At 37.4% G+C, this 26,701-nt stretch overlaps 1 protein-coding gene across 1 annotated transcript in view; it reads right to left on the bottom strand.

The window, feature by feature from the left end:
• LYST (lysosomal trafficking regulator) overlaps nt 1-26,701 on the bottom strand; it is a 3,825,950-nt gene that overhangs the window by 235,796 nt on the left and 3,563,453 nt on the right. Inside the window, exons 46-48 of the mRNA XM_044075805.1 lie at nt 18,921-19,057; nt 8,181-8,279; nt 6,394-6,533 (exon numbers count right to left, since the gene is read on the bottom strand). Coding sequence (XP_043931740.1) covers nt 6,394-6,533; nt 8,181-8,279; nt 18,921-19,057 — 376 coding nt within the window. The remainder of the gene's footprint in view (nt 1-6,393; nt 6,534-8,180; nt 8,280-18,920; nt 19,058-26,701) is intronic.

Here is a 26,701-nt window from a genome sequence, read left to right as displayed (position 1 = left end):
AGTTTAGACTTTGATTTCCATTTTCTAGTAGTGCTTTTTTGGCAACCATCATAAGGCAATTCCAATTCTGTATCATAGCTAAAAAAAAAATAATTTCTCTAATTATTCCAATTTGTTTACCCAGCATCTCCGATATAGCAGTCTGCAGGGAATCTTTAACATCTGCCAACTTACAATGTTCCAAGTTATGTTGTCAAAATCAAATTTTTCAGGAAGATCTTAGCAGGTCTCCTATTCTAACCAATACTTATGTAGAATGTAGAAGTCAGAAATTTAAATTTCATAAAAAGTAAAGTTGCTCTAGAAGACTGTCTTAATAACAGGAATCAAATCTGTATTTTTATGGTATTAGTATTTTATTTTTAATTTTATTTTTAACTGTGTGTGCACGTGTATCATATATATATATATATATATATATATATATATATATATATATATATATATATATATATATGTGTAATTACTGTTATGCTATGCACCAATGTCAAACTTTTGAGATAAATGGTCAAAAATATAATGTGTTGGGAAAATTTAATTGTAATGGTATTATTAACAATTTTTTGGTCAGTTGAGAGTAATTTCACAATGTATAATTTATAGTTATTTTAATGTAGTACATTGTTGGTATTATGCTGAGCATTCAATTTGTATTTGTTTTTATGTTCATGATCAGTAGTGCTTGACAGCATTTTAATATGGAAGCTTTAAGTAGGCTGTATGTCTTTATGACTTGAATAATGTCATTTCCTATTTTGGGGGGGATGAGGTGGGATATTTAAAGAATTGATGCTTAGTTTATTTGTACTGTCTGATAAAGTTTGGGCATTTATCCAAACCAAACACTTAACTTAATATATTACTGAAGGAGTCTGTCCATTCACTCTTCTGTTTTTTGTTTTTTTGTGTTTAATAAAAGCATATTGTAACATATGCATTATATAACCAGCAAATTCTACTCACAAGTATAAATAAAATAAAATAATCTTATCTATTTAATCAAATAGAGTATTAAACCAATACTGCATTTCTTGTGTACACACTTCAAACTTAAATACAATACTGCATCTTTTGTAGAAGTTACACAATATTATACAATAAATGAGATTAACAATTTTACCAACCAATTACTTTAACAATTTCGTCATAAAAAATTAACAATAATAATTTGAATGTTTGGCTTTCTTTCATGTATTTTCATTTTCATCTACATGCAACCTGTCCATGTAGATACCTAGTTGATGAATACATTCCAAACTACGTATAGAATAACTATATTTGTTCTAACTCAGGACATGCTTTAGGAAGACATTTAGTCATTTTAAGTCATATTATAAATATTTGAACTATTATCATTTATTTTGCCACAGATAATAGCAACAAACAAACAAGAATGCCTAAATTAATGCAAGTGTATATCAAAAATAAATGAATGCTGCCCATCTATTTAAAGTTCTGTTGGAATGCAATGACTTTGCCCTTGTTCCTTTTAATATTACTGTGCTTCTTTGCTTTAAAGTCTAGATCAAAATTATAACTGCATTTTTTATCACAAAGACAAGGAATGTCTTTCTAGAATTTTGGTTATAAATATTTGTTGGCATTATTACATTTCTTCTTGATATTAAATATTCTAAAGGTAAAATTAAACATACTTTTTATACCCATTTACTCATTTTTAGCCATTCACCCTCATTCATTCTCTGGCCACCAAATTTATCCAGCTTAGAATAAAACTAAGATGAGTGGATAATATTAAAAAAATAAAACCACATAACTTACAATAAGAAACAGTACAGTAACATCTAAGTTGCATACAAAATCCATTCAGAGTTGTATTCACATTCCTGTCCCTTGTTTTACCATATAATCTTTTCAAACTTAAAAAATTATAGTTTTAATGTACTGATTTATCAGACATTGTTTTTAAACCTTCTGTATAAATTTCTGATTTTATCATTGCAGTGTATTCAAAGAGCTCAGAAGAAACAGTTTTGCTTTTCATTATAGATTGGAAAAATCACATTCTGAAATGAAACAAATACAGGTTATTAATAATTGTATTGATAAACAAGAGCTATATTTATTTATTTGCAAGTTAATGCCCCTTTAAATGTTTCATGTCAGCTCATCTGAGCATACAGACACACTTTATTTATTGCTATTAATCAGGTGAGCTCTTCCTCACTATTTTGCATTATGGGTTTCTCAACTTCTCTACATTTTAATTGTACAGCAAAGGTCATGCTTGCAAGGGGAATATCTCCATCAATTCTGAAAATACAATAGAACAAAATATTGCTGTCTTCAAATCCCAAAGCCACTCACAGACAAACCAAGCCTCTTGTGCTTTGACAGGGGGCAATAACATCTGTCGCACAGCACCAAGTCAGGAAGTAGCAAAGAAAACAAACAGAGAAAAAAATCACAATATGATATACAGTGCTCCTTTCTTTACAATAGCACATCTATTACATTGTAAAACTATGAGGAGGGACAGTTGAAATATTTAACAATAAAAGAATCCAACCATAACCCCTTTTTCCCCACTTTTGCACATGGGCCGAGGTGTCACTTCAACAGTGCCAATCATCTACAGCTAATGATCGCACGGCTGGGTGGCTAATGTTTGCTATTAAGTCATCCTTATTTTGTTTGTGATTACTAAATGATTATAAATAGCTGAAAGCTAGATTCTTTTTTTTAAATAACTCGTATCTTATCACATACAAAAATGACATCAAGGATGTTCTACATAATCTAGAAAATAGTTTATCACCCACTCCCCTTACCTTGTGTCTCACCAAGATCAATATCATTTTACTTCCTCTATTTAATCGGTGAAGGCAAGTACATAGTGTGTTAAACTTATACATATATTGTATATTTGCACTTCATAACATCACATTAATAATTCTGATGTGAATTAAACAGTCTTATATACATTCATATTATATACATATATAAAACCAATGAAAGACAGCAAAGTAGTTTTTCTGACGTGATAATTCATGTTTTATTCTATTATTTTAATAATGATGATTATGATTTTTTTTCTGCTGATAGTTTCCAACCAATTTTTTTTCTGAAGATCTTTTTAAAGAAGCAGTAGATCAATCCATGTCTACTGTAAGAGAAATAAATGTTCCTTGTAAAGGATATGACTTGTTTTAGTGTATTAAACATTCTGGAATCAGACTGCACACAAAATGTAAGTCTTACTGGGTAAATCAGTTGAACTTTTTGTATTACTTTGTTTTAAAAGTTTGATTAATGACAGCACTTCTTTTTCTCTACAGTTTTCGCAGTATAATGTCAAATGCAATATCTTCTCCCATTTGCAAATTAGATTTTGACTAGGCTGATTTAGAACAAATTCTACATCTACAAAGATAATACTTTACCACAACAGATATACAAGGAATTAGTTTGTGGGGCAAGTTTTCTACGCAGAGTCAGCTCTCTCTATGCCAAATAAGAGTCCTTCTTGAAGGATTAAAAACTGTGGTATGCAATACGACAGAAAGGGAATTTCTCCAAGAAAAAATGAAGTTGAGTATTTAAAGGGTCTTCATTTTTATTTAATAACCAAATACTTTGATTTAATAGGGACTGAGTCTTCCCTTTTGTCTTCCATTGATGTCAGTTATTGCACATTATGCATCTTGCATTTTACAGTTTTGATTCTGAAACATGATTTGCAACATTTCAGTTTGTTTGATGCTATTATCTTGAAACTGTCTAATTTGATTTGAGAAATTCTTTTCAATGCAGGCTTTTGGACTGATGCCTTCACTTGCTGGAAATCCTTCTTAAGTGTTGTTTCATTGTGTTAAGCCTTTGAGGAACTAATTTTCTTCCTTGTTCTTTTGGAGTCTAAGGATAGAGTTTTCTGACAGAATAATTTATGATCTTGACTTATTTTGACAAGTTCTTAAAGGCTGAAATACAAAAATTAATAAAGCTGACCTCTTTAACTCTTTCCTACACTTATAATATTTACTGCAGAGCTTTTTGAAGAACCTGCTACACATCAGCCATCTTAGACTCTCTGCCATTGCCTTCTTCTTACACTGCTGCCAAGGAGCAGGGACATACGTTTACATCCCCATGCATGCACCTGTTTATATTTTAGAGACATATGTGCATTTTGCAAACTGGCATGCTGGCATATCATCCCAAGTACACAGTGACTCAGCCACTGCCCTCTTCCCCTGAAGACAATTGTCCCCCTACACATGCTCAGCCTCTGTTGAGGATCAATCATGAGATGCATTCAGGTGTGTTAACCCCCCCCCCTCCGAATGGACACCTCTTAATAATGAAGCATTTATCAAACTGGTGTTTTCTGTGCCATAGTCAGGAGTCCATTCCTCCATGCCACAAACCTGGCTCATTCATCTCCCTTATGGATAACGTTTTAAAGTTTTCTGCTTTAGCATCTACACTCTATATTTCTTCTTGGATTACTTTTCCACATATTTTAAATATATATTATTCAAAAATAAAGCCAAAATGTTTTATCTCCTTAACTCAGTGGCAGTTTTTTTTTTTTTTTACAAATGTCACAAATTATGCACTTAACATTAAGGCTTAAATAAAAAGTTACTATGGGTAAAATTCTTTTGAGGCTATTTGTCTACAACAACTGTATTTGTTTATGGATTTAGTTTCCCAAAAGGAAATTTTGAAAGCTGCAAAGATAAATCAAGTGTGATCAACAGCAAAAATTAACTCTAATGAATTGGGAGATACGAGACAATGAAGACTGAGAAGAAATAAAAAGAATGTGCATCCAAGTGGGATATATAAAGAAACCATGCACATACTTATATTACTTTATTCTAACAACAGACATGCACTGGTATCTACAAGAAAGGAAAACAACCACTACTTCTGCAGGTCCAGCCGAGAAGTTGAAACCAGTCAGGTGAGTATGACTCACACATTATGAATTATTGCTACAGTGGCTCTTCCTGAAAAAGCATTCACTGACACTGTTCCAGGGATGAAGTGAGCTAAAAAGGACATTATGGTGCTGCTCATTTTATTATTTTTGTTGATGTCAAGTATGACATTAGGGGTTATGCCAGGTGAGAATGCTACAAGTATGATGCTAGTACTGAGTTCTAGAACCTGAGAAGAGCTCAGCTTGCTTGGGTTCATTGTAACAGTCACCATGAAGTATGACTTAGTACTCTCTTGTTAGAAATACCAAGGTGAAAACAGTAAATTTGCATGCTCCATACAAAGGCAATTAAAGCATGAAAAATACATCAGCAAGCATGTTCTGCGTCAGTTTGCCAAAGAAAGTCAATGACACATTTTTGCCTGTACAACAGCAAACAACCAAAATGAAGGAAAGTCTTAAGTTAATTAAAAGAAGAAAGATTCAACTATTCTAACTCCATCCTGTACTACTCTTAGTAAGAAATGATCATTATTCTCACAAAAAAAAACAAAACAAAATAAAACAATGAAATATTTTGTACTAAAAATACCATTTCACAGGGATGGGCTTATTAGTAACATTCTAACAAGCATTTCTGGAAAGTTAAACAATGGCTTTCAACTTTCTTATAACAAAGTGATCTACATACAAATACTACGGAGGCCGTACTCCTAATTTAGCTTGTGATGAGAGAAACAATATTATTACAAAAAAAGGGGAAAAAATGAACAGTAAAGTATTTTGTACTAAAAATAACATTTCACAGGGATGGTTTTATTACTAACATTCTAACAAGCGTTTCTGGAAAAAAATAATAGCTGCGGTAGCGTTGTCGCCTAACAGTAAGCCGCTGTCCGGTTCGATTCTCAGCTCGAGCGTCTTCTACGTGGAGACATGCGTGAATGGGCATACCTTCATTGAAGGTTGTGCGTCAGGCCTGGCAAACCAGTACGTAAAAATCAACTGCCAATCATTAGCGGACCGGAGTTCCGCTGTGGCGACCCCTAACTGGGAAAAGCTGAAAGACACAAACAAACTACTTTCTTACAAGAAAATATACTCATACAAATATTAAGCATACAGTACTCCTCAATCAGTTTGCGGTGAGAGGCTTAACTTGCCAAATAACTAGCCTTAACATTTCTAAACCAATGTATATAAGGTATATTACCACTTTTTTTATATATTCTAATTGTTTTCTAACTTCTTGTGTAACCTTTTGCATGTTTGACTATGTGCGGCTTTTCTCCCTGGGCCTCCGCTGAAAATGGACATGTATCCAGTCAGACTATTCCGGTAAACAAATGTAAAATAAATAAAATATATAAACACAATTAGTGTCATTATAGTGCCTGTAGTCTTCTCACAGACTGGCTGTTGTGTAATAATACATAATATGTAAATTCAACTTAATGCATTTCTTGCACAAGGCATGTTCCTACCTGTTCAAGTCCCATATAATGCAGGTTCCATCATTGCTAGCACTGATCAGTGTACTGTATGGTTTGCAGACAATCAAGCTGGTTACTTCTGCTGTATGACCATACAACTGGACTTCTCCTATGACTTCAATTTCAGTTGGCTAAATCATAACAAAATGATTATTAAAAAAAATTCTTCAAAACCAAAAAAAGTAGAATTCATACCTCTTAAGTAACCAGACACATATGCTCACTTGGATAACTTTCCATAATTCCACTTAATCTCTCTTTCATGCCACTCCTATATTTTAGCAAATTGCAAAATAAATCATCAAAATTAACTGCTGTTTTACTTCCTTCATCTGTCCAAAACAAGAGTGTGGTGCAGTAAGGCAATAATAGTAAAAAAAAAAAAAAGCTAAGTTTCAAACAATACAAGTTATATAAACAAGTTCACAAACTAGTAACTAACACAGTCAGGGATTCAGAAAAATGCACTCCTGATTGTACAAAGCTACTGCAGAGAAGCAGAGCTGCACAATGTAGGTCAAAGGTAATTACCAATTAACTAGCAGGGATCTCATAGCAGCAAGTCAGTAAGAAATGTCACAAAAAGGAAAGGTTCATCAGTGACAGTCTCCTGCAACTGCAGCTAGCAATGTCACAAATACCCATAGCAAGCAAGTAGCATGCACACATGCAACTTTGTGATCCTACGAAAATGGACAGAAACCACAATAAGTGGCTTGCAGTCCTGTTTCTATACAGTTTTAGGTCTTGCAATGGGGAGTGGATTCATAGTTAAATGAGAAAAGGGGGATGAGCAAGCAGAAGAATATACACAAGTAAGGTATAAGTGAGATTATTGAACGAAAGGAAGAGAATACTTTTTTGTGGGATATGCACCTAATCTGTTTAAAGATGGCAGATGAGTAAGGATGTAAAACGAAATCAGAACATGGAAAGAGGTAGAGGTAGGGAAGCAGAGGTATACAAACAAACATAAAACATACACAAACACCAACAGGGAAGGCAACAGCGGACATTCAGACAGAGAGAAAATCTCATAGGGGAACACGGGAGGTTATTAAGTAAGGAGAGGGAGAAATTACTAAGACATTTACAATGTTAATAAAGCTACTTAGCTCGCTACTTCCCAAAACACCAAACAGAGATACAATCAACAAGTTAAGAATTTAGAGGAGCACAACCATATTTTTAAATGTGAACTGCAGAAAATTAGTAACAGCACTCGGTGAAAGGTCTGTTGATTCCTCAACTTAAAGTAAAAGTAAAACAATCATTTAGCAACTGTCTGCAGCAGACTATTTGAAAATGTTGTACAAGTCTGTTTGGATGCTAACTAATAATAAAATTCAGAAGGAGTCAAGGGCAAAGGCACACAGAAATTCCAAGAAGAGGAATTCAGAGCCCTGTTACTATAAAGTTAATCGAGACATAAGACAACAAGACACATTGTTATCCATGTAATGAGTGTGTGTGTGTGTGTGTGTGAAGGGGGGGGGGGGGTGCACGCAGGACACTGAGGGACGAAGGCAGCCTGGCTGAAAAACATCACCACATCAGTGTGGCAGCCACATTCAAACCATTTTATGGTATACAAAACTATAAAATAATGCCACATAAAGTGATGCAGAAGCACACATATTTTAGAGAACAGCAGCAGTATAAGGCAAAACAGTTTTTTTCTTTTTTTCCTGGATGGAACTCTCTTCTAAAAACAATACTCGGTTTATTAATCACCTCATATAGGCAAGCAAGACATTCAACACGTGGGAGATACTTACTGTACTGTTGGTGAACCGATTTGAATATGCTGTAAGGACTCCACACTTACTACCAGTGAAAAGTTGACAACTGTCAGGTACCCAAGCACAGCTAGTGACCTAAAACAGAAAATAATACATATTAAGTATAATTTTTCCATGGTTCATTATCAGCTTGCATGAACTGATGCTGCTGATACATAAGATAATTTCCTGCCATGAAAGGCAACATAATTTCAAATCACAACATATTCTAGGTCTGTTCTGTACGAGTCAGATGGAAAAGATGACAAATATGCCATTAGGAAACAAAACTAACTTAATGACAGTAAAGAAATTAAGATTCATTCTTTTTTTTTCTCACATTTATTTTATTACTTTTCCAAAGACAAACTGAAAGTATTATATGACAAACAATATAAAAAGGAAAACAATGCTGAAATAATGATGACGTGACGTACTAAAAAATAATTTCAAGAAAAGTAACACAATTTAAAATTATGCAATGATCAAGATCCGTTCTAAGGGGGGGGGGGGGTGGAAAAGATAAAGATTCAATCACCAGCCAGAGATGACTTAAAGGCATTATAGTAATCAAGAGACATTCCTTTTCGTATAATGTATATTTTATTAGCTTGTCCAAAGACAAAAAAGGAAAGTTATATATAGATTGTAAACTAAACAAACAGGAAACAAATGTTGAAACAATGATAAAAAGTGTAACATATTTAATACAAGAACTATAACAAGGTGCTTTGCCTGAAGAAAAAATTTCTTTTTTCAGATGAAAAATATTCAGTAAATGTGACCACCAAATATTTAATGGAAATAAAGAAGGAAGTCTTTGGCTCCCATAAATGAGAAATTAAATTCTGTACTTGGTATAACAACATATCTTCATCATCTATGTCTGTCTACTACAAACTGCAGGACTAGCTGCCACAGGAAGTACCAGACTATAGCATCACAGGACCTTCCCAAAGCTGAAGCTCCTTCACTAACTCCCATAATGCTTTGCCTGTCTATTTTCTCCACAATGAATCTGCCAGACTAAAAGCTATGAATCTCCAAATGAAACACTTCAAAAAGGACTTGCATATAGGGATGCACTAAAAAGGTAATATCATAATGATGACCTTGAGTGATGATAAAGACTCAGGGAGAAATAAAATTGACAATTCTGAAGGGAGGAGATGGGAAAGTTTGTTAAACTCGACAGACATGGATCATGAAGATCTATTGTTATGGTAAGTATCTTATGTGATCCTGGTTATGATACCAGATTAAAAAAATGACTGAAATGTGATGCATTTTTTCATTGTCTTATTTCACAGTTGTAAAGCTATGTTTAAGCTCTGTGGACTCTGCAATATGCAAGTTTCATGTGTCAAGAAAATGTGTGTAATACTGTGACACAAATACTGCATCGTGGCATTTGGTGAGTTAAGTACCATGATGCATCCTTCCATAGCAAAAACTAATTTATTTGTGCCAGTTTTTCAATAAAAAGCTTCATAGTCCTTTTAATGAAACCATGTCCCAAATAAATTTAGAGTTTTCCTCAGTGATGTTATGTAAGGCAGTGGTCCATACAGTTTAATGGCTGCATCTCTGCACATGCACAGCATGTGTCCATTAAACCCTATAGATGCATTTTGCGGTTTCCCTGAGTCGACGTCACTGACGTTAAAGATGACACAATCTCCAGTGGCTGCAGTACATGGAAAATGAATTTCACACGGAGTATTTCTCCTTAAAGAAAATCTGAAGAAGTTCACTACTGGATAAAAAGCTTGACTGGCACTTTAAATACCATAGAATTTGGTGCAAAAGGTAAGTCACGCAAATGTGACAATACACTTTAATGGAAAATGAAAAAAAGAGAGAGAAAATGCAAAAGGTTTAGAAACATGAAATTTTTAATTGAAATGTACAGTGTACCATTCTGCAGCTACTCTGTAAAAATTGTAATTGCTATTATATAATTAATTCAGACACATAAAAGGTTGCACAGCCTAAGAATCAAAACAGAGAATGTGCATAAGCCCAGAACAAACAGGAAAATAACAAGCAGCTCAGCACATTCAGGCAGAAACAAATTGGGAGTAAGATGATGCAAATCCTTTATTATTCCACTTCAGTATGCAGGAACAAGGCCATTAAAGTGATTTTAATGCTGACTGCATCTTTATCAGTAACATCTGAACAAAATTTAAAATACCCTATATATTTATAAGGTAGCTGTCTCATACTGATGATATCATAAGCCAAGGATGTCAACAAAGTACTGCTAAGGTAATAAAATCACCTCAAAAAATAACCTTAATACTTCTGTATAACATACAGTCAGCTTAATGAATCAGGAACTGTAGTAGAAAAAAGTACAATAATGACTAGTTTGGTGTAATAAAAAAGTAAAAGTCACTTTTACAGCTCTTAATAGCCTAAGAACCATATTAAATATTTTGCTTAAACATATTCAAAAATATGATAACTTTTTGGCAGTAAATATTTACCCTACAAAAATATGCAACTGGAAAAAAATAGACATAAACTATGTACTCGCACATTAACTGGCTAAGTAATAACCATAAGATGAAATATTTAGGTGCATGGATTAGAAATGTTTCCGTTATGACAGCTAAGGATATGTGGGAAGAGATTAAACAAAAAATAATACAAAAACTGAGAAAATGGAACTTCTTGTTTATGGATATATAGACAGTAAGATACTAGCAATGAAAATGTTTTAGTTCCTTTAGTTTTACATACAGGTCAGGCATATTTTTATCAAGCAGAGGAGAAGTTGTTGACAACAATTAATAAAGAGTTGAAGGAATTTATCTGGGAGGGAAGGTGGGCAAGAGTTAAGTGAGATAAGTTGATCCTCTCAACAGAACAAGGTTGTTTAGGATTACCTGATTTGAAGGGATATTTTAGAGCTATATAGTTAAAGCTCATACATAACATAAGCAGAAGGTTACTATTTAAATCAGAAAGGGATGGTGATGAAGTGGGAAGGGGGTCAAGAAATAAGATAGTGGGGATTTGGATGTCAATTACTAAGGAGAATAATAAAAAACACATGGAATATTATATTCCCAAAGCTGCATGAAGTATTATAAAAACTAAGCCAGCTCAGGAATGGAGAAAAGAGATACTACCAATAGGGACAACTACAAATAATGATACAGAAAATAGGCAAGAGGGATTGGAATTTACTGGAGAAAATTGCCAAAGGAACCACTGTATCAGGAGCAAATAACTAGAGAGGGAAAAGGTAATACACAGGGAGATGAGACCAAATAGAAGTTTGGACTGCAGGTTAGAAACTGCCTTCCCTATCAAGTAATGATATTGGAAAATAGGCAAAGAGAAAAAAATAGGGGAGTCCTACATGAAAGACTCACTCTGACAGAGTTTTTAGTCAACTATAGAACAGAAGCTGCTGTTAAAAAGGGGATAATTAGTACAGCATATAAAATATAACATGATAACTATAACAATCAATCATACAAGGTTAGTAAATACTGGGAATACAGAAAAGTAATTTTTTAAAGGAATAATGGGAGGATGAGTCTATATCATATGTTCGAAGTTTTATAACTTTGAACATTAAAATATTGAATTTAAATGTTCGAAGTTATAAAACTGAATATGAAAGACAATTGTTATAAACAAAGAAAATGTAATGTTCAATGTGTGCAAATGGAAAAAACATGTTAACATGATTTGTTTTCTCTTCTATTAATATATGTCTGCCTTTGTCTTATATTATAATTTAATAAAGGTAATAAAAAAGCAAGAAAACATGGTCCACTTGCCCTTGCAAAATTTCCCCTGTAGGGGGGTTCTGGACTGAAGTAAAGATTTTACTACCCTTGGAGAACAAGCTGGGTCTCTGATCACAGGAACTATAGAACCATGAGATTATTCTGAAGGACTGCAAGTCCAGGTGAGGTTTGCTAGGCAGATAGGATACAAGGTCTGGCTAAGGTCATTGAGGCTCTATAAGCAACAGCTTCTTCAGGTGAGGCCAAAGGAGAGAGCCATAACTTTCAGGGCCAAAAAGTGGCTATGAGAATTACTTTGACTCTGCACAACTTGTCTTTCTGTATGAATCTCATTATCTGCAGAAAGGGTGTGAAGGGATTGGACAGCTTTGTTGGCTATTGATGGACTACAGAGAGAGGAAAAGTTGCTGCATTTGGCATTGCTCCATGATGCACTGACAGACAACAGACGCCCTTCCCTAGTGGCAGAATACCATCATTGCTGCTGTTAGGCTGAGGGAACACTTCTATGACATCAGTATTAACTTGCTAAGCTTTGCTGCTAATGAGCTGCTATGACCTGGGATATGGGTTGCTATTAGAAATCATTATGTATCCACTACCCAGTCCTAAACCCTCACTGTTTCCTGACAGAGGGGCAGGATGGGATTCTTACTTGCTTGTTAATGTATCACACTAATGACATATAGTCAGTGCTGACTGCAAACTGCACTCTGTGGAAGGAGGTCTTAATTGCTGACATGAAATAAGGCCTCTTGCATCCACATCCCTTGGACTGTCTTCTCTAAATAATGCGCCAACCATCCCCAAGGTAGATGTGTCCATGGTGACTATGACTGACGGTAGTAGAGGGGCAAAGGGACATCCTCTTTTGAAAGTTGTGCAACACAGCCATTAGACTAGATGTTGACAGCATACTCTGGATAGTACAGTGATTCACTCCACGGGTTCTTCCAGCTGAGATCACTCAACACAAAAAATCAGCTGCAGGATTCTCATGTGGGACCTTGCTAAGGGTGCCAAGTGAATCATAACTACCATGAATCCTAGATCCTCAACAGCATCCTCAGAAACAGCTGAAGTAAATAGTCCTTTGCAGGTGCTAATGTCTTTGTCATAGCAGAGATGAAGAGGAGCCAGTTGTGCAGATATGTGAAGATTCTGATTCGCCACAGTCTCGAGTGAATTGCAACCACTGTTGTGCACTTAATTAGCATCCAGAAGGTTGTAGTGAAACCAAGCTGCAGGACTCTGAAGTGATAATGATGGTCTCCTATCCGGAAGCACAGGAATCTCCTGCAAGGGTGGGTCATTTTTATATGCAAGTAGGTGTCCTTGAGATGTGTGCAACACATCCACTCTTTCTCCTGAGGGGCCGCTAGCCCAGCCAGATAGAATTTTATTAATAATTCTATGTCATTGTAAATATTAATATTGCCACAGGCTGGTTTCATATAGGTAAGAAAACTGTGTTATGTTCTGAGCTTCAAAAATTTAACCACAGTGTACCCTGCTGGGAGAAAGCTGAAAGCTACAGGATTTTACAACTGTGTTTGATCTCAAGCTCGGAGACAGGATGTCTACAGCTAGACTAGGTTTCACATATAAAGTGTCTTTTACTGCTGTGGCTTCCTGGCAGGTGCAAATTACAAAGAAATGTTAACTTTTTAAGTTCTGTGAGCCTGGGAAACTAAATCAGAGAAGTGTCAAAAATGATGTAATCTGAAATGACTTAGCAGTAATGTGTATTATCAATTTAAGGGCCATCTCAGATTAGTCTAGCTGTTTTCTACATTTATGTGAGATTATCCTACAATATTATTTTAAAGTATTTTTCTGTGATCGCTGAACTCTCTATTATTACTGTATTATTACAATGAGTATTGTATTGTGTTTTTATTATTTATTATTAAATATTTTTAACCTTTCAACTGTGGCTGTTTTGTGTAGAGATAATTTAAGCTCTTAGCATGTATTTGGTGATACTGTATAAGTCACTCCCAAATAGCCTTCAAGTCTCAGTCACACTTACCAATTGGATAACAGTAACAATCCACAGTAGACCTGGACACCCTTTGGTAAGGGCCTTCATAGTAACTGATACAAGTAGTTGGTGGCAGGTGGTACTACTGTATAGTCTGGGCGGAAGGGAGCATAGCTGGAGAACCTGTGCCAGCCTTCCCTAGGAGTGTCTGTGTGTTTGTATATAAATCAAATCTCAAAGTGTGTGTGTGTGTGTCAGCTACTTGGGCATGGACATGAAGCACTGGTTGGATAGAGAGGGTACTGGAGGTTATGGCTTGACTAAGATCTGAACCCTATAACTGTGCCAGTGGAGAGTCTTATTGGGATCTGGGCAGAAAGGGAGAAACCAGCCCCAGACTGACTGTGATCTCTGTGTGCTCTTAAGGAAATTGTACTTTACTGTGTGTGTACTTGTTATCCTCCCAATGTGGACGCCCCTCACTGGTGCTAGTGGTGAGTATTGAGGCTCCTTGATTACTGGGCCAGTGCACGGGCATCACACTCCTGTAGATAAGGAAGGACTGACTGCGCTGGGACCATCTAGAACTTGGTTTTCCTTACATACTAGCATAGGCTGCTAAGACCTAGCATTGGCATGAGGTTCTTGATCTTTTTTTGGGAATAAAAAGCATCTATAATAAACTAAGATCATATCTGATATAGTCTCTCTGCATTATGTGCATCTCCAAATAGGCCATCGTCTTTTTCCAGGGCAGAACATCTGGTAGTGGAAGAGAAGTTAACTAAAGGACAGTTAAATAAGGGTACTGTAAAACTTCTAGACATAATGGCCCTTATCCATGCGTCTTGCATGATGGACACCCATGCTCCTAGCTGTAGGAATAAGTGTTCCACGACTACCTCTTGACTGGGACAGTCAGACAAGTCCATACAAATGCTATTGTTGCTTCCTGTGGAAAAGGCCATGGAAACCCTGATTCTATAACTAACTACTGCCTCTGGGGAGATGTCTATTATAAAACCCCCATGTCTGAAGAAGTTTCTGTGTAAGCACTGCTCATAAGACTGCTGTAAGTATTTACAGTAAAACAATTTTTTAGCACCCTTTTGGTTTATAAAGAAGGACCACTACAGTGTACTAAACTGTACCCCCAACAGCTGGCAGTATTTTTAACTCCTGTTCTCTCTTGAGTAGATTCTCCTTCAGCTTTGGTGCAATCAGGAAAAGAAGCACTGGAAAAATATGCCTTTAAATGTTTCCACAAAACCACATAATATGAGCCAGGCCTGCCATCTCATGGACATGCCTGCTCCAGCTGATCCTGCCACTCTGTCAGCTGCATTATAAATGGGCTTCCTGAAGAGCAAAGCGACACTCTGCAAAGTTTCCACCTGTGGCTCTGACAATGTAAGTCACTGTAAGGCAATTTTGTTGGTGAGTCATTGATCTTTTCTGTCAGCTGAAAATAGGTCGCATGCATAAAGAAGTTAAGTGCCCTAACAGCAAACATACCGGACATGAAGGCACACTTCCCTTGCAGTCCATTCTTCTGCAATCCTTGTCTGCAGGATGTATCTCTGGGCTCTTGTTGGATGCTACTTTTGGCAGCTGTTGCTACTATGATCAAGCCAACAAGGACAGCCTTATTCTAATGAAGTTTTTCCCTGGCAGGCCGAAGAATATTGTCTAGTTTCCTTGTTATGGACTGTGCCACAGTGGATTCTCACCAAGCCTTTTCCAAACCAGATCTATCACAAAGTCAGCTGGAGGGATGACCCAAGATGTAGGCAGGGTAGCTCAAAAGGCCTTTAGTAGGATCTCCTTCTCACACGGATCAGTGGGTCAGGATCCCTCTTGTCTCATTAATGTCATGATCTCCCTGAATTTAGGGTCCTCTGAAGGGGATTGAGGGGAACCCTCCCCTTTTCAAGATCCATAAGTGGGATGGGGGACTGTGACAAATAGTTAAGGTACCTCCTCTTCCTTGGAACATTCAGAGTGGACTTGTCCAAGTGTTCAAAAAAAAAAAAAGACTCTCCTGATGGAAGGGATCAGCGATGAAATCTGGAACCAATTCTTGCTGGGACTCAGAAAATAGACCCAAACCCCCCTGAGTGATAGGTGCCAGTGGAACTAGCAGTTAAAAGCTCTCACTGCTAGGGTAGCTGAAGTACAGATTTTCTTGCCAAAATGGTCTAAGACCCTACTTTCTCTGTCATTTGGTAAGGGGTTCTTCAATGCAGACCCTACAAATCCTTTCATATACTCCAGAGACACCAAAGATGGGTCTGAGTTGGGACAACCTTTCAAGAAGGCTGTGATTGTTACTTTAGCCCTCTTGAAGTGCGCTGCTGTATTATTGGGGATCTGTTTTCCATGATGAGAGTAACAAAAGGAAATGTAATTGGCTGGACATTATCTGTTTTCTCATATGCATTCCTTCTTTGCCTTCAGCAAAGGACACCTAGAAGCTGAGTTGCCCTGTTAGGGAAGTTGGTCTTGTGAAGAAAGAATATCATCTGCCTGTGAACATCAAAGGAATCCAGAAATCCTGCCCCCCGCCCTTGATTCACAATCTGCTTTAAGGTGATTCACCCCCAGGGACACTATGCAATAAATTGTGTGTGTATTGGGGGATCTTTTTGTAGTCTGAGACCCTGTCTACAGCATCAGTAAAAGTGAAAGAAATACTGGTATAATTTTATTTATTTAACATTTGTTGACCGGGAATGTCCGACTAGGACAGAGCCTCTTTTCAGCAGATGCCTGGGGAGAAATGCTCCAGATGCATGTCTTTGTTATAACTAGCAGAAACAGTACAATAACCCAAACTTTGGTAGCTATGAAAACAGTAATGTCCTGACAAAACAATATTTTATCTTAAATATACTGCAGTGCTAATCTGAAAACCTTAAGCAGTGACAAAAAAATGACACATTGTCCCCCCCACAAAATGACACAAGACACACAGGATTATGATTGGGTCGCTGATCATAAGCTGCTTATTATGTATTCAAGTCATGTATGCCAAGAAATTTACCTCAAGAGCAAAGTTTGAAAGATAAGATTATGATCAGTGACACAGTCATAATTCTTTGTAGTGCATGGAGCTCCAACTGCTGCATGTACTACTAGTTACAGGGGAGAAAAAAATCACTAAATGCTTTCCTGGCTTTCAAAGCCACAGAACACTTACAGAGCCCTGTCAAGAGAGTTAGTGTAATGCAGTCTGTTATGTCTACAGTTACCTTATCATATCTCTCAACTGCTTAGATTTTTGGATGATGTCTCGATTATTGCTTCATTCGTTTTTTAGTTCTGTTCCTCATAAAATCTGTGTTATTCAGACAAACTACTCATGACTGAAGTCACTAAATATAGGCATACATTTGAGTTTTATTGCTCATGTCCTTCAGGAAATGGATCTCTTTACCTGACTAAACAACTTTTACAACTGTTTCTTAAATTCTGATTTTAAAACTGTGGAATTTTTAATTTATTCCCTTTGTTGATTTTAGTCAAATTATGTCATGAATATTCATCTGCAGTGTCAGCATATGGTTCTGTAAATTGTTTTTTTCTTACTTTTTAAGTGTATAATACTTAAATATGTCAATTAAATTAAATTCCTGGTATTCATTTTTTATAAAAGAAGGGCTGAAAAGATAACATAGTTAAAAACACAGGTATTTGTGGCATTCGGAAGGGACAACATCCACCATAAAAAAAACTGTTAGATTGCATTAAATCTGATAGGACAGTCTTGAAGAAAAACAACAAATGAGAGAGTCAGTACACAGTGAACGACAGTCCAGCTCTAATGTTGGAAATGAAGCACTGACAGCAGTGAGAAGAATTAAAGAAAGCTCCCAGAAATTAATGCAATATGAATGCCTCACATAATCAAAATTGCAAAGAACAGTGGCATGACACCTGAGTAGTTAATCTCAGCCAATGAAAACTCTGGCCAGGAAAGAAGACCAAGAAAAAGGAGGATAAACCGAAAAACTTAGGATATACAGTTCTAAGGATCCTTCCTGAGGATGATTTGATGAGACTCTGGCTTCTAGTTCAGACTTGCACCACTGAAACATTTGTTTATAACAGCATCCTCTAGGTGAGTGGGGCAAGTCCTAAAGGTAGCCCTGCTGACTAGAGCTCAAAGTGGATTAGTAAAGATATAATATACCACTGTTACACATTTTAGTTACAAACTTCTTAGTCTTCAGTAAATGAACGTGAATATAAATGTAATTACTTTTATTCAGGCAAGGTAAAAAGTAAATGGTGCTGGTATTTAAAATGAGTCCCGAACATGGACCTTTGTCTCAATTTCTTGCTATGACTGTGATTCACTGAAACAACAGGTTGTGAATTATGAATATCAATGTGAAAAAACACATATTTATAATTTCTAGAATGTGAAACTAGTAACAGTAATATTTTTCAAGTTTGTTTTTCTGTTTTAGTCTTGAAGCTCGCACACAGCTCTATGCCAGATGCAGTGATGTGAAAGACAAAAACTGGTAGAAAATTCCCTCTTAATTAAATGTCGTACTTCACAGAGTGAGAAACACTGTCATGACTTAGTAATCATTATTTTCACCATCTCTTCAAACAGCTTCCTATGAATGTGCTTATTAAGTACTAAATGACACAGTGTAAAAGTCTGTGCTGTGATACGACTCTGTATAAAGATACTGTTAAGTGACTTAATTATAACCTAGTGCAATATCTACAACATCTGCTCACACAGATCATAATACATGACTTCTACAATGAGATCATTGATTTCTAAGTTATTAAAAAACAACAGCATTACGTGTTGTCCTATCACCAGCACATTGCTTTTCTAATTGCAGCTGCTACATATAAAGGCTTTATGTGCTGATGCTACAGGAGAATGATTAAGCTACAATAAAAGTTTAACAATTTTAAGAATAGCTGGCATGAAAAAAACATTCTTAGGATGTTACATACCTGATGTAACTGTGAGTACTGTATGAAATTCACAGGAGGTTCACTCTGTTTGCTTTTCAGCCTCAGCATGTTGTCAGAGTAACCCCAACTCAGAATAGCTGACCACTGAATGTCTGTATTATGCATACTCCTCACACCTGCAATGAAGACAAACTGTCAACTAAGGAACAAATGGAAGCTCCACAAAATAGGAAAAGAACATAACTCCCCTATACTGACTACAATTTCTCTTTCCATTAGCATCATCATTTTCAAAAAATGGTCAATAGTCAGCTAAGAACCATACAAACATTTAACATGCAATCAGAAGCATTGATTATTTATTGGCTGAATGACTGCATTCTTGTAACCAGCTTGGTCACAATGAGGCCACAGCCCTTTACAGGGGTAACACTGCAATACGTGTTCACTGGTTAATGTTAAGTACAATACTTGTACATTGGTTACTCCAAGTAGCCAAGCAATGCAAAGTGTCTGTACAGGTGGGTTGCACATTATAATACAAATGGATATAGATAATTTAAAAATTAAAAATTTTCATTTGCAGACTTTGCATGCACAAACATTTATGTGCATTTCTGTGAATATGTACAGATATGTATTTAATTGCGTGTGTGTGTGTGTGTGTGCGCGCAAGCACATGTAACTAAATGTATAATGGAGTCACAGCTAAACATAGAAAGAAGCTATTCAAACTTAGAAAAAAATTAGATCTGCCTTGGCAGTGATGTTACACCGAATTTATAAGTGAGGCTAATTTACTTTTTTATGGAACTAGGGGAGTCAAGTGTCAGTCTCTGCTGTGTGCAGTAAGAATGCTGGATTACATAAAAGCCGTGACATTTGCTTTTCATCAGTAAAACTGCAGCCCAGAAAGTTGCTCAATACTTAATTTGGAGATAGATGAGCTAGCACTTTGTCATAAGTAAAAAGCTATGACTTGTGGCCCTTAAAAGCAGAATTTTAACATCCACGTTGTTTGACAGGGACATAAAAGAATAATCTAGAGGGGAAGTCTCTTTATTTAAAGAGAAGTTAATATATCACATTTTGCAGCATCCACAATATCACTGTAACAACACACCAGCAGGCATGCTCCACCTAAATTAAGATGAGGATGGAAAGTTATTTCAAGTTTTCAAGCTTTAGGTGTCAGGTATATCTTCAGCCAATGCAACGGACTCGGTCAGTCTCCTGGGTGTTTTATTAACCATGAATGTATTGGGGTGAAAAGTATGGTTTTTTTTTTTTTTTGGATGAAATAAAAGTTGTGGTATTTAAGTGTGAAAGGTTATGAACCACTAAAAGCAAAATACTGTAGTCCTAAGTCTGATTCCTTCACTTTCTACTTAAACATCTCTGAGCTAGTCACTTTATCAAAGGCTGCTCCAGGGTAGCCCTGTAATAAATCATTTATGCCTAAAGGGGTTAGCTGGTTAGAAAACAAATATATACTAATTCCAGACTGGGTAGCAATGCAGGTTAGTGAGCAGCAGTTAGCGCCAACCTTGAGTTTGAGTTGGTCTGATGGAGGAAGGAGAACCTGTTAGCATTACTGGTTAACCCTATGGCCTCTGCTAATGAGGAACAGAGAGAGAGATATTATAAAAACAGTATTACAACAGAACTGAGTAAAGTTATGTAGCAGAAGACTGTGATCTAAGGTGTCAAATGATAAGATCAGAGACACAACACAAAGTTCAATTAAAAGACTATGCAAAAATTACCTTAATACACTGCAGCTCATGTGAAGTCATTTAGCTTTAAAAGACTCATCTTCACCTTATTCCCATCAATCTCTGTGAACAGTTACCTATACATGGTTTTGTCATAATCCTATCATTTACTGCTTTTTTTTCTTATTTATTCATTAGATAGTTATTTATCCAGTCTCATGACAAGTGTAAACATACCCTCACTGATGCTTGCTCACACTGCAATTTACTTCCCAACTCTCTCATGCTGCTTAACTTACATCTCTAATTATATTCTTCTTTTGACCACCTGACCACTGTTAACATCATTATTTTAAATACTTTTCTCTGTCCTCATGTTCAGACTTTCATGCTGATAAAAATATGTCATCTCAGTACCCTTGTTTTTCATCTAGACACCTGCATAATCTTATTGTACATATGCTGAACCATTGCTCATTCAACAAAATAAAATGTATATAAATGGTAATTTTGGCTTATTACACTGCGGCTCTATTAATTGCATATGCTGTATAAATTGTGACACTTTGGGCCCGATTCCAAAAGACTTACCCTCAGAGTAAATGACCACTTACACAGATAGCAAGTCTTCTGGAATCTGACCACCAGTGTTAGCCTTATACCTAAATAGGTTATTTACACTGAAAGCACGCCTTTCAGAATAAGGGCAGACTTACAAGAAAAGCAACTCTTTTGGAATCTGGCCCTTTACTTCATTCAGTTGCTATTGTGTTAGTATATATTGCACATATACTACAGTTCTTATCGGTTTCATTTTTACTGCCTTTTGTCTGTTTTCATTTTTTAAAACACTGTAACTGTGAATCAGTTGTATATATTAACATACACTGGAAACATAGTGCATTCAGTTAACTGTTTTCTCTGTTTTTCTTTCCTTATTTTTGAACATGCTCTGGGATGTTCTTTTGACCTCAGGTCTCCTCCACTCAGAAAATGAGCCTGGTCCAGTAAGGTTAACCTGGTCAACAAAACATGTGCAGAAAAAAAGCCATTACAAACATCTTTGTTCTGAGGGGGCAAACCCCTCCTTGCACCCCCTACCCCAAACTGCTTATATACATCAACTCTGAGATCATGTCACAGTGGTAAAAGGGCAAACTCCCAGTGCCCACAGTACTGCAAGCTCACACATGAAAGGACTATCAAATTTGTGATCTTTAAACATTTGATCATTTTTGCCAGCACAAGCACAACTGTCAGTTTGAGTGCCTAAATGAAACCATATATATATATATATATATATATATATATATATGTGTGTATATATATATATATATATATATATATATATATATATATATATATATGTATATATATATATATATATATATATATATATATATATATATATATATGTGTATATATATATATATATATATATATATGTGTGTGTGTATACACACACACACACACACACACACATATACGCATATATTTAATTTTACTCACACACACACGCACACAAAGATATATGTAAGTGTGCACTGGAAGGGATTCATTTGAAAACTGGTTCATTAAACCTGAAATTTGACTACTTTAAACTGCATATTAAAAGCCTTATTAATACCCAGAAAGACTCTTATCAGGGAACTCACCCTTGTAGAAGGATACACAACATAACACTTAGGACAAATACACAGCACACACTAATAATCATACAAAACACTATTTATTTAAGTTTGATGACCGGGGAAGTCCACTGGGCCAAGAAAAGCCCATTTTCAGTAGAGGCCCAGGTAGAAAAGCTCCACAATAATTGCAAGTTACATTTCACATGTTACAAAAGGACATAGTCCATACAGCTAATTAAACATTTACAGATAAGCTCCATGATACTTGCAATTGGCTTGTCACAATGTTACAAAAATGAAAAGACATAATTCAATACAGAAATTTCAACATTTACATAAAGTGAATATTTTTGTTATAAACTGAATTGTAGGTTTAACATTTCAAAATATACAGCTACTAGCCATTAGTAGGTTAGGAAAATAATATGCATGGAGAGGGTAATAGTATATTTGAGACTGGATAGTATAGTACAATAGATATTAGAATGAAAAATTCGTTTTTAGTAGGGGAGGGATTGTTTTGGGTGGGGAGGTAGTTAGATGAGTCAGTACAAGGTGGAAAGAGGGGGGGGGTTAAGTTGGAGCGTGGCAAGGACATTCCCATTTGGAAGAAAGATGAGAGAAGTAACTGCGATTTTAAATTTGTATGGTTAGGTATGTTGCTTAGGTGTGTGGGGAGAGAGTTCCACTGTTTAGCTAAAGAGTGGGACACGGCAGTAGATGGCCAGGATGTCGTGCATTTTGTGGGCCTGAAGGAGATTTTATTTTTTGGATCTTAGTGAGCAGTTGGGAATGTAAGGTTTTTAAGGAAGTAGCGAGAGCTGGGCAGTTGGCAGGTTTAAAGATGAGCTTGTGGGCAATGGTGAGTTGTAGGCAACTGAGGTAGTTGGGTAATTCAAGCCAGTTGAGGGTGAGGAGGGAGTGGCAGTGGTGGGCTGAGTTTTTTGAATTGGTTGCAAATTTGGAGCTCTTGTGGTAGCAGGATTCAAGTTTGGCCCGAAGGCCAAGATGGAGATTGGTGAAAAGAGGGGCATCATACATAAGGGAGGGGAGTAGAAAGGTGGATGCAAGAGTTTGACAGGTAGAGGGGCTTAAGGAAGTGGTTGTGCCTGTAGAGTAGACCTAACTTTTGGTGGACTGGAAAAGCAGCACTGTTCCCACACTCTATCTACAGCACTCTGATGCTGAATACAACACATTTGAACCTGTAAATCAATAAAATAAAAATGTACACACACACACACACACACACACACACACACACACACACACACACACACACACACACACACACACAATGCCTCACCTCTAAGCCTTCAAAAGACACCCAACCCATGACATTACAAAAACAGTTGACACTGAAACCAAACAATCATATTAAAATACCTATGTCTGCTCATTGTGCTACTTGATATAAATTACCCAAAAATACTGGCACCAATAAAACAGCATCTGATTAAACAACACACTCCCATTTGTACATTCCAGTTAATACAAAGGCACTGGCTTCTAACAAGAAATTACACGAAGCTTACTGAAATTACCTTGGATTCCAAACTAAATGTATGTTATCTAAATAAAAAAAAGGCATTGTGGATGTGGTCTGCACCTCAAAGAGATTCTTACTTAAGACTAAATTGCCTGAAAAGCAAGTATACCATGTGACATGCTACTTTGTATGCCTAGCTCAGTACCAATATACACCATGGACTCTGGCCCCTTTTATACTTTGGTAAAGTGGTGGCTGCTAAGCCTACAGAACACTAAGCCTTGGATGACTCTTTTGTCTAACAACTTTTGAATTTCTAGAGTTGCCTGTTCCTTTCGACTGGGTGGAATGTCCAGAACATTTTTCATCTTTGGAAAGGGAAGGGAAAATGAGATGACGTAACCTCTGGATATGATGCTTTGCTGTCTTTTGTTAGTTGTCACCAGGCTTCTGGGTACAAAGATAAGTGGACCCCCGATTGCCTCCAGAGCTAGACAATCAGGCCTCCTTTCAGGAGAGCTGAAAAGGCGTACCAAAGGATTCTCTGTCACGCTGATTTTGTGAACCCCCTCTGCCATGAGGTCGGCATCTTCCATTATTACTTCCCCCTCTGCCTCTGGGGGAACTTTTACTACATGTGTCATGTCCTGAAAAGATCTCTGTGATTTTTCGGAACCACGTCTTACCACTACCTTTCTGACTTCTGGGATAAGGTCTAGTAAGCATGGAAAAATGGACTCCTACAGCAGACAGAGTGTTTCCTTCCTGTTCACACCTGGTCAGCGTGTCCTTTACATTAGGCCCTAACAAAGATGAGCTGTCAAATGGGGCGTTTACAAAGGAAGACTTAAAGGGTTCTGCGAAGTCACATAAGCTCATCCAAGAATGTCTCCTTAGGGAACCCGCTGCTATACTCGCTCCATCAGCTGCATAGCAGAGGAGTCTCATGGACACGTTAACAACTGAGTTTAAGGTAGCGAGCTGAAAAGCTACTTTGTCGGCAACCTCTTCAGCTTCTGAACCTTGGAGGGTATCTCCTAGCTCTTTCAAGAGATTGCGCTGCAGTCTCGTAAAATGGGTGAGATAGTTCAGCGATATGAGAGAAAAGGCCAATGAAGAAAAAAATGGGCTTTCCGTACCTGCCCATAGTCCTAGATTCCTTGCTTGGGGTATGGACAGAAGAAGATGTTTCTGAGAGTTCCTTCTTAGTGGCTGCTGCCATGACCATGCCATCGACTGGGACTCACTTCACCAAAAAAGATTTGTCAGGGGGGGATATAATAAATTTATTTGGTCTCCTAGGCGTAGGCTCCACGGAATCTGGTGACTCCCACACCTTTCAAGAAACCAGCTCAAGGAGCTCACTGAATGGTGGTGTCACAAAAGAAGTGGAAGGTTGAGTCCCAAAGACCACAGGTATATGGACTCCTCCCCTGAAGGGTTAGAGGACTTCCAGCCACCTCTCTGCTTTAACATTTCCAGAATGCCCCCAAAGAAGACATCATCGGTAGGTAACTGTGGGGACCCTTCTCCCTCATCGAGGTCGGTATCAGAACTGATGGACTCCTCCAGGGAGTCTGTTTCCTCTTGTATGTTTTCTTCCGAGGGACCTCATCAGAAGGGTATTCTGGGAAGGTCTTGGAAGAGTGGGGTGGGGTACTCTGTAGGGCATCCTGAGGCCTAGGGTCTCTGCGTCCATGTGGGTGCAGGGGTAAAGAGGCATGCACTGATGCTCTAGAGGAAGGAAAATCCGAAGAGGACTGTGGACCTGTATGTGGAGACAGCACCCTCCTCAAGACCTGAAAGACCCCCCCATCCCTGATCCGAGGATATCCCTGGATCTGAAAAAGCCAAAGGACCCCCCAGAACCAAAGACAATGGACCCGAGGCTGAGATAGGAGCCAAACACACCCAAGCCGAGGCCCTGAGAGGCAAAGTCAGATCTGACAGCTGTCCGATCCAACTCGCCTCCCCAGACCTGACTGGAGAGTGTTGGCTTCCAGACCCCTCCAGCTCCGATGGAGCCGGGGACGTCCAAGCCGCGGTCAGATCTGTGGTGGGTCTTGGATCAGACACCTCCACTAGTACCAACTCCGGACCTTCCAACTCCAAAGCTAGTGGTTGGATAAGAGGAGAACTTGGAGCAGAGGAAGTGGATGTCGTCGGATCCAACAAAAAATATAGCCAGAATCGGTGTCTGTAACAGCCTCTGTACCACCCAATCCACATCATCATCCAAAAGGCTCCTAGAAGATCAGGTGCAGGGAGTGGGAGATTTAGTCTACTGTAATATAAGCGATCTAAAAATAGGGGAGAATGGCTCCAAAGTTGGGGAGCCGATGAAGCCCTGTCTGATCCAACAGAATGCGGATTCGAGGAGGACAGATGAGGAATCTTATATGCCAGATCCAAAGATGAAGAGGAGGAAGGTCCTTTTCCAGATTTTGAAGATTTGTCTGACTTGTCAGAAGGGGACTTATCTGATCAATAAGAACCTGGACCTTCTTCCAGTGTCTCTGAGAAGCGGGCAGGTTTTAATTAGGCCTTTTAAGATCAGTTTATTTATCCACTGCAGGAGGGCACTATGATTAAAAGGACCCCTATTGTTCAGCATATACTTCTCAGAGGTACAGGCAAGCACAGGAGGACTATGGCTGACCAGGTTCGCAGACGACTGCAAACTAGGGGCTATAACTGACTCTCCGGCTGACACAGGCATCCTCCAAAAGGGTCTCACTGAGACAGATACCTGGTGTCAAAACCATGGCCTCAAGCTAAATGCCAAAAAGTGCATAGTCATCCCTTTTGGAAAAAACAAAGTACCCACAAACTACCACATAGGTGGTAGCCCCCTAAATACAGAAGACGTAATAAGGGATCTGGGGATCCAAGTAGATAGTAACCTCTCCTTTGTTAATCACATTGCCAAAGTGGTTAGAAAATCTTTCTATGTGGCCTACCAAATCACAAAAGGGTTTGCATCCA

This window comes from Protopterus annectens, chromosome 1.part1 (genome assembly GCF_019279795.1).
Source record: "Protopterus annectens isolate FY-2018-M chromosome 1.part1, PAN1.0, whole genome shotgun sequence".
NCBI classification, from domain to species: domain Eukaryota; kingdom Metazoa; phylum Chordata; order Ceratodontiformes; family Protopteridae; genus Protopterus; species Protopterus annectens.
The sequence above is the reverse complement of the archived record's forward strand: the minus strand, read 5'-3'. Positions and strand labels throughout refer to the sequence as shown.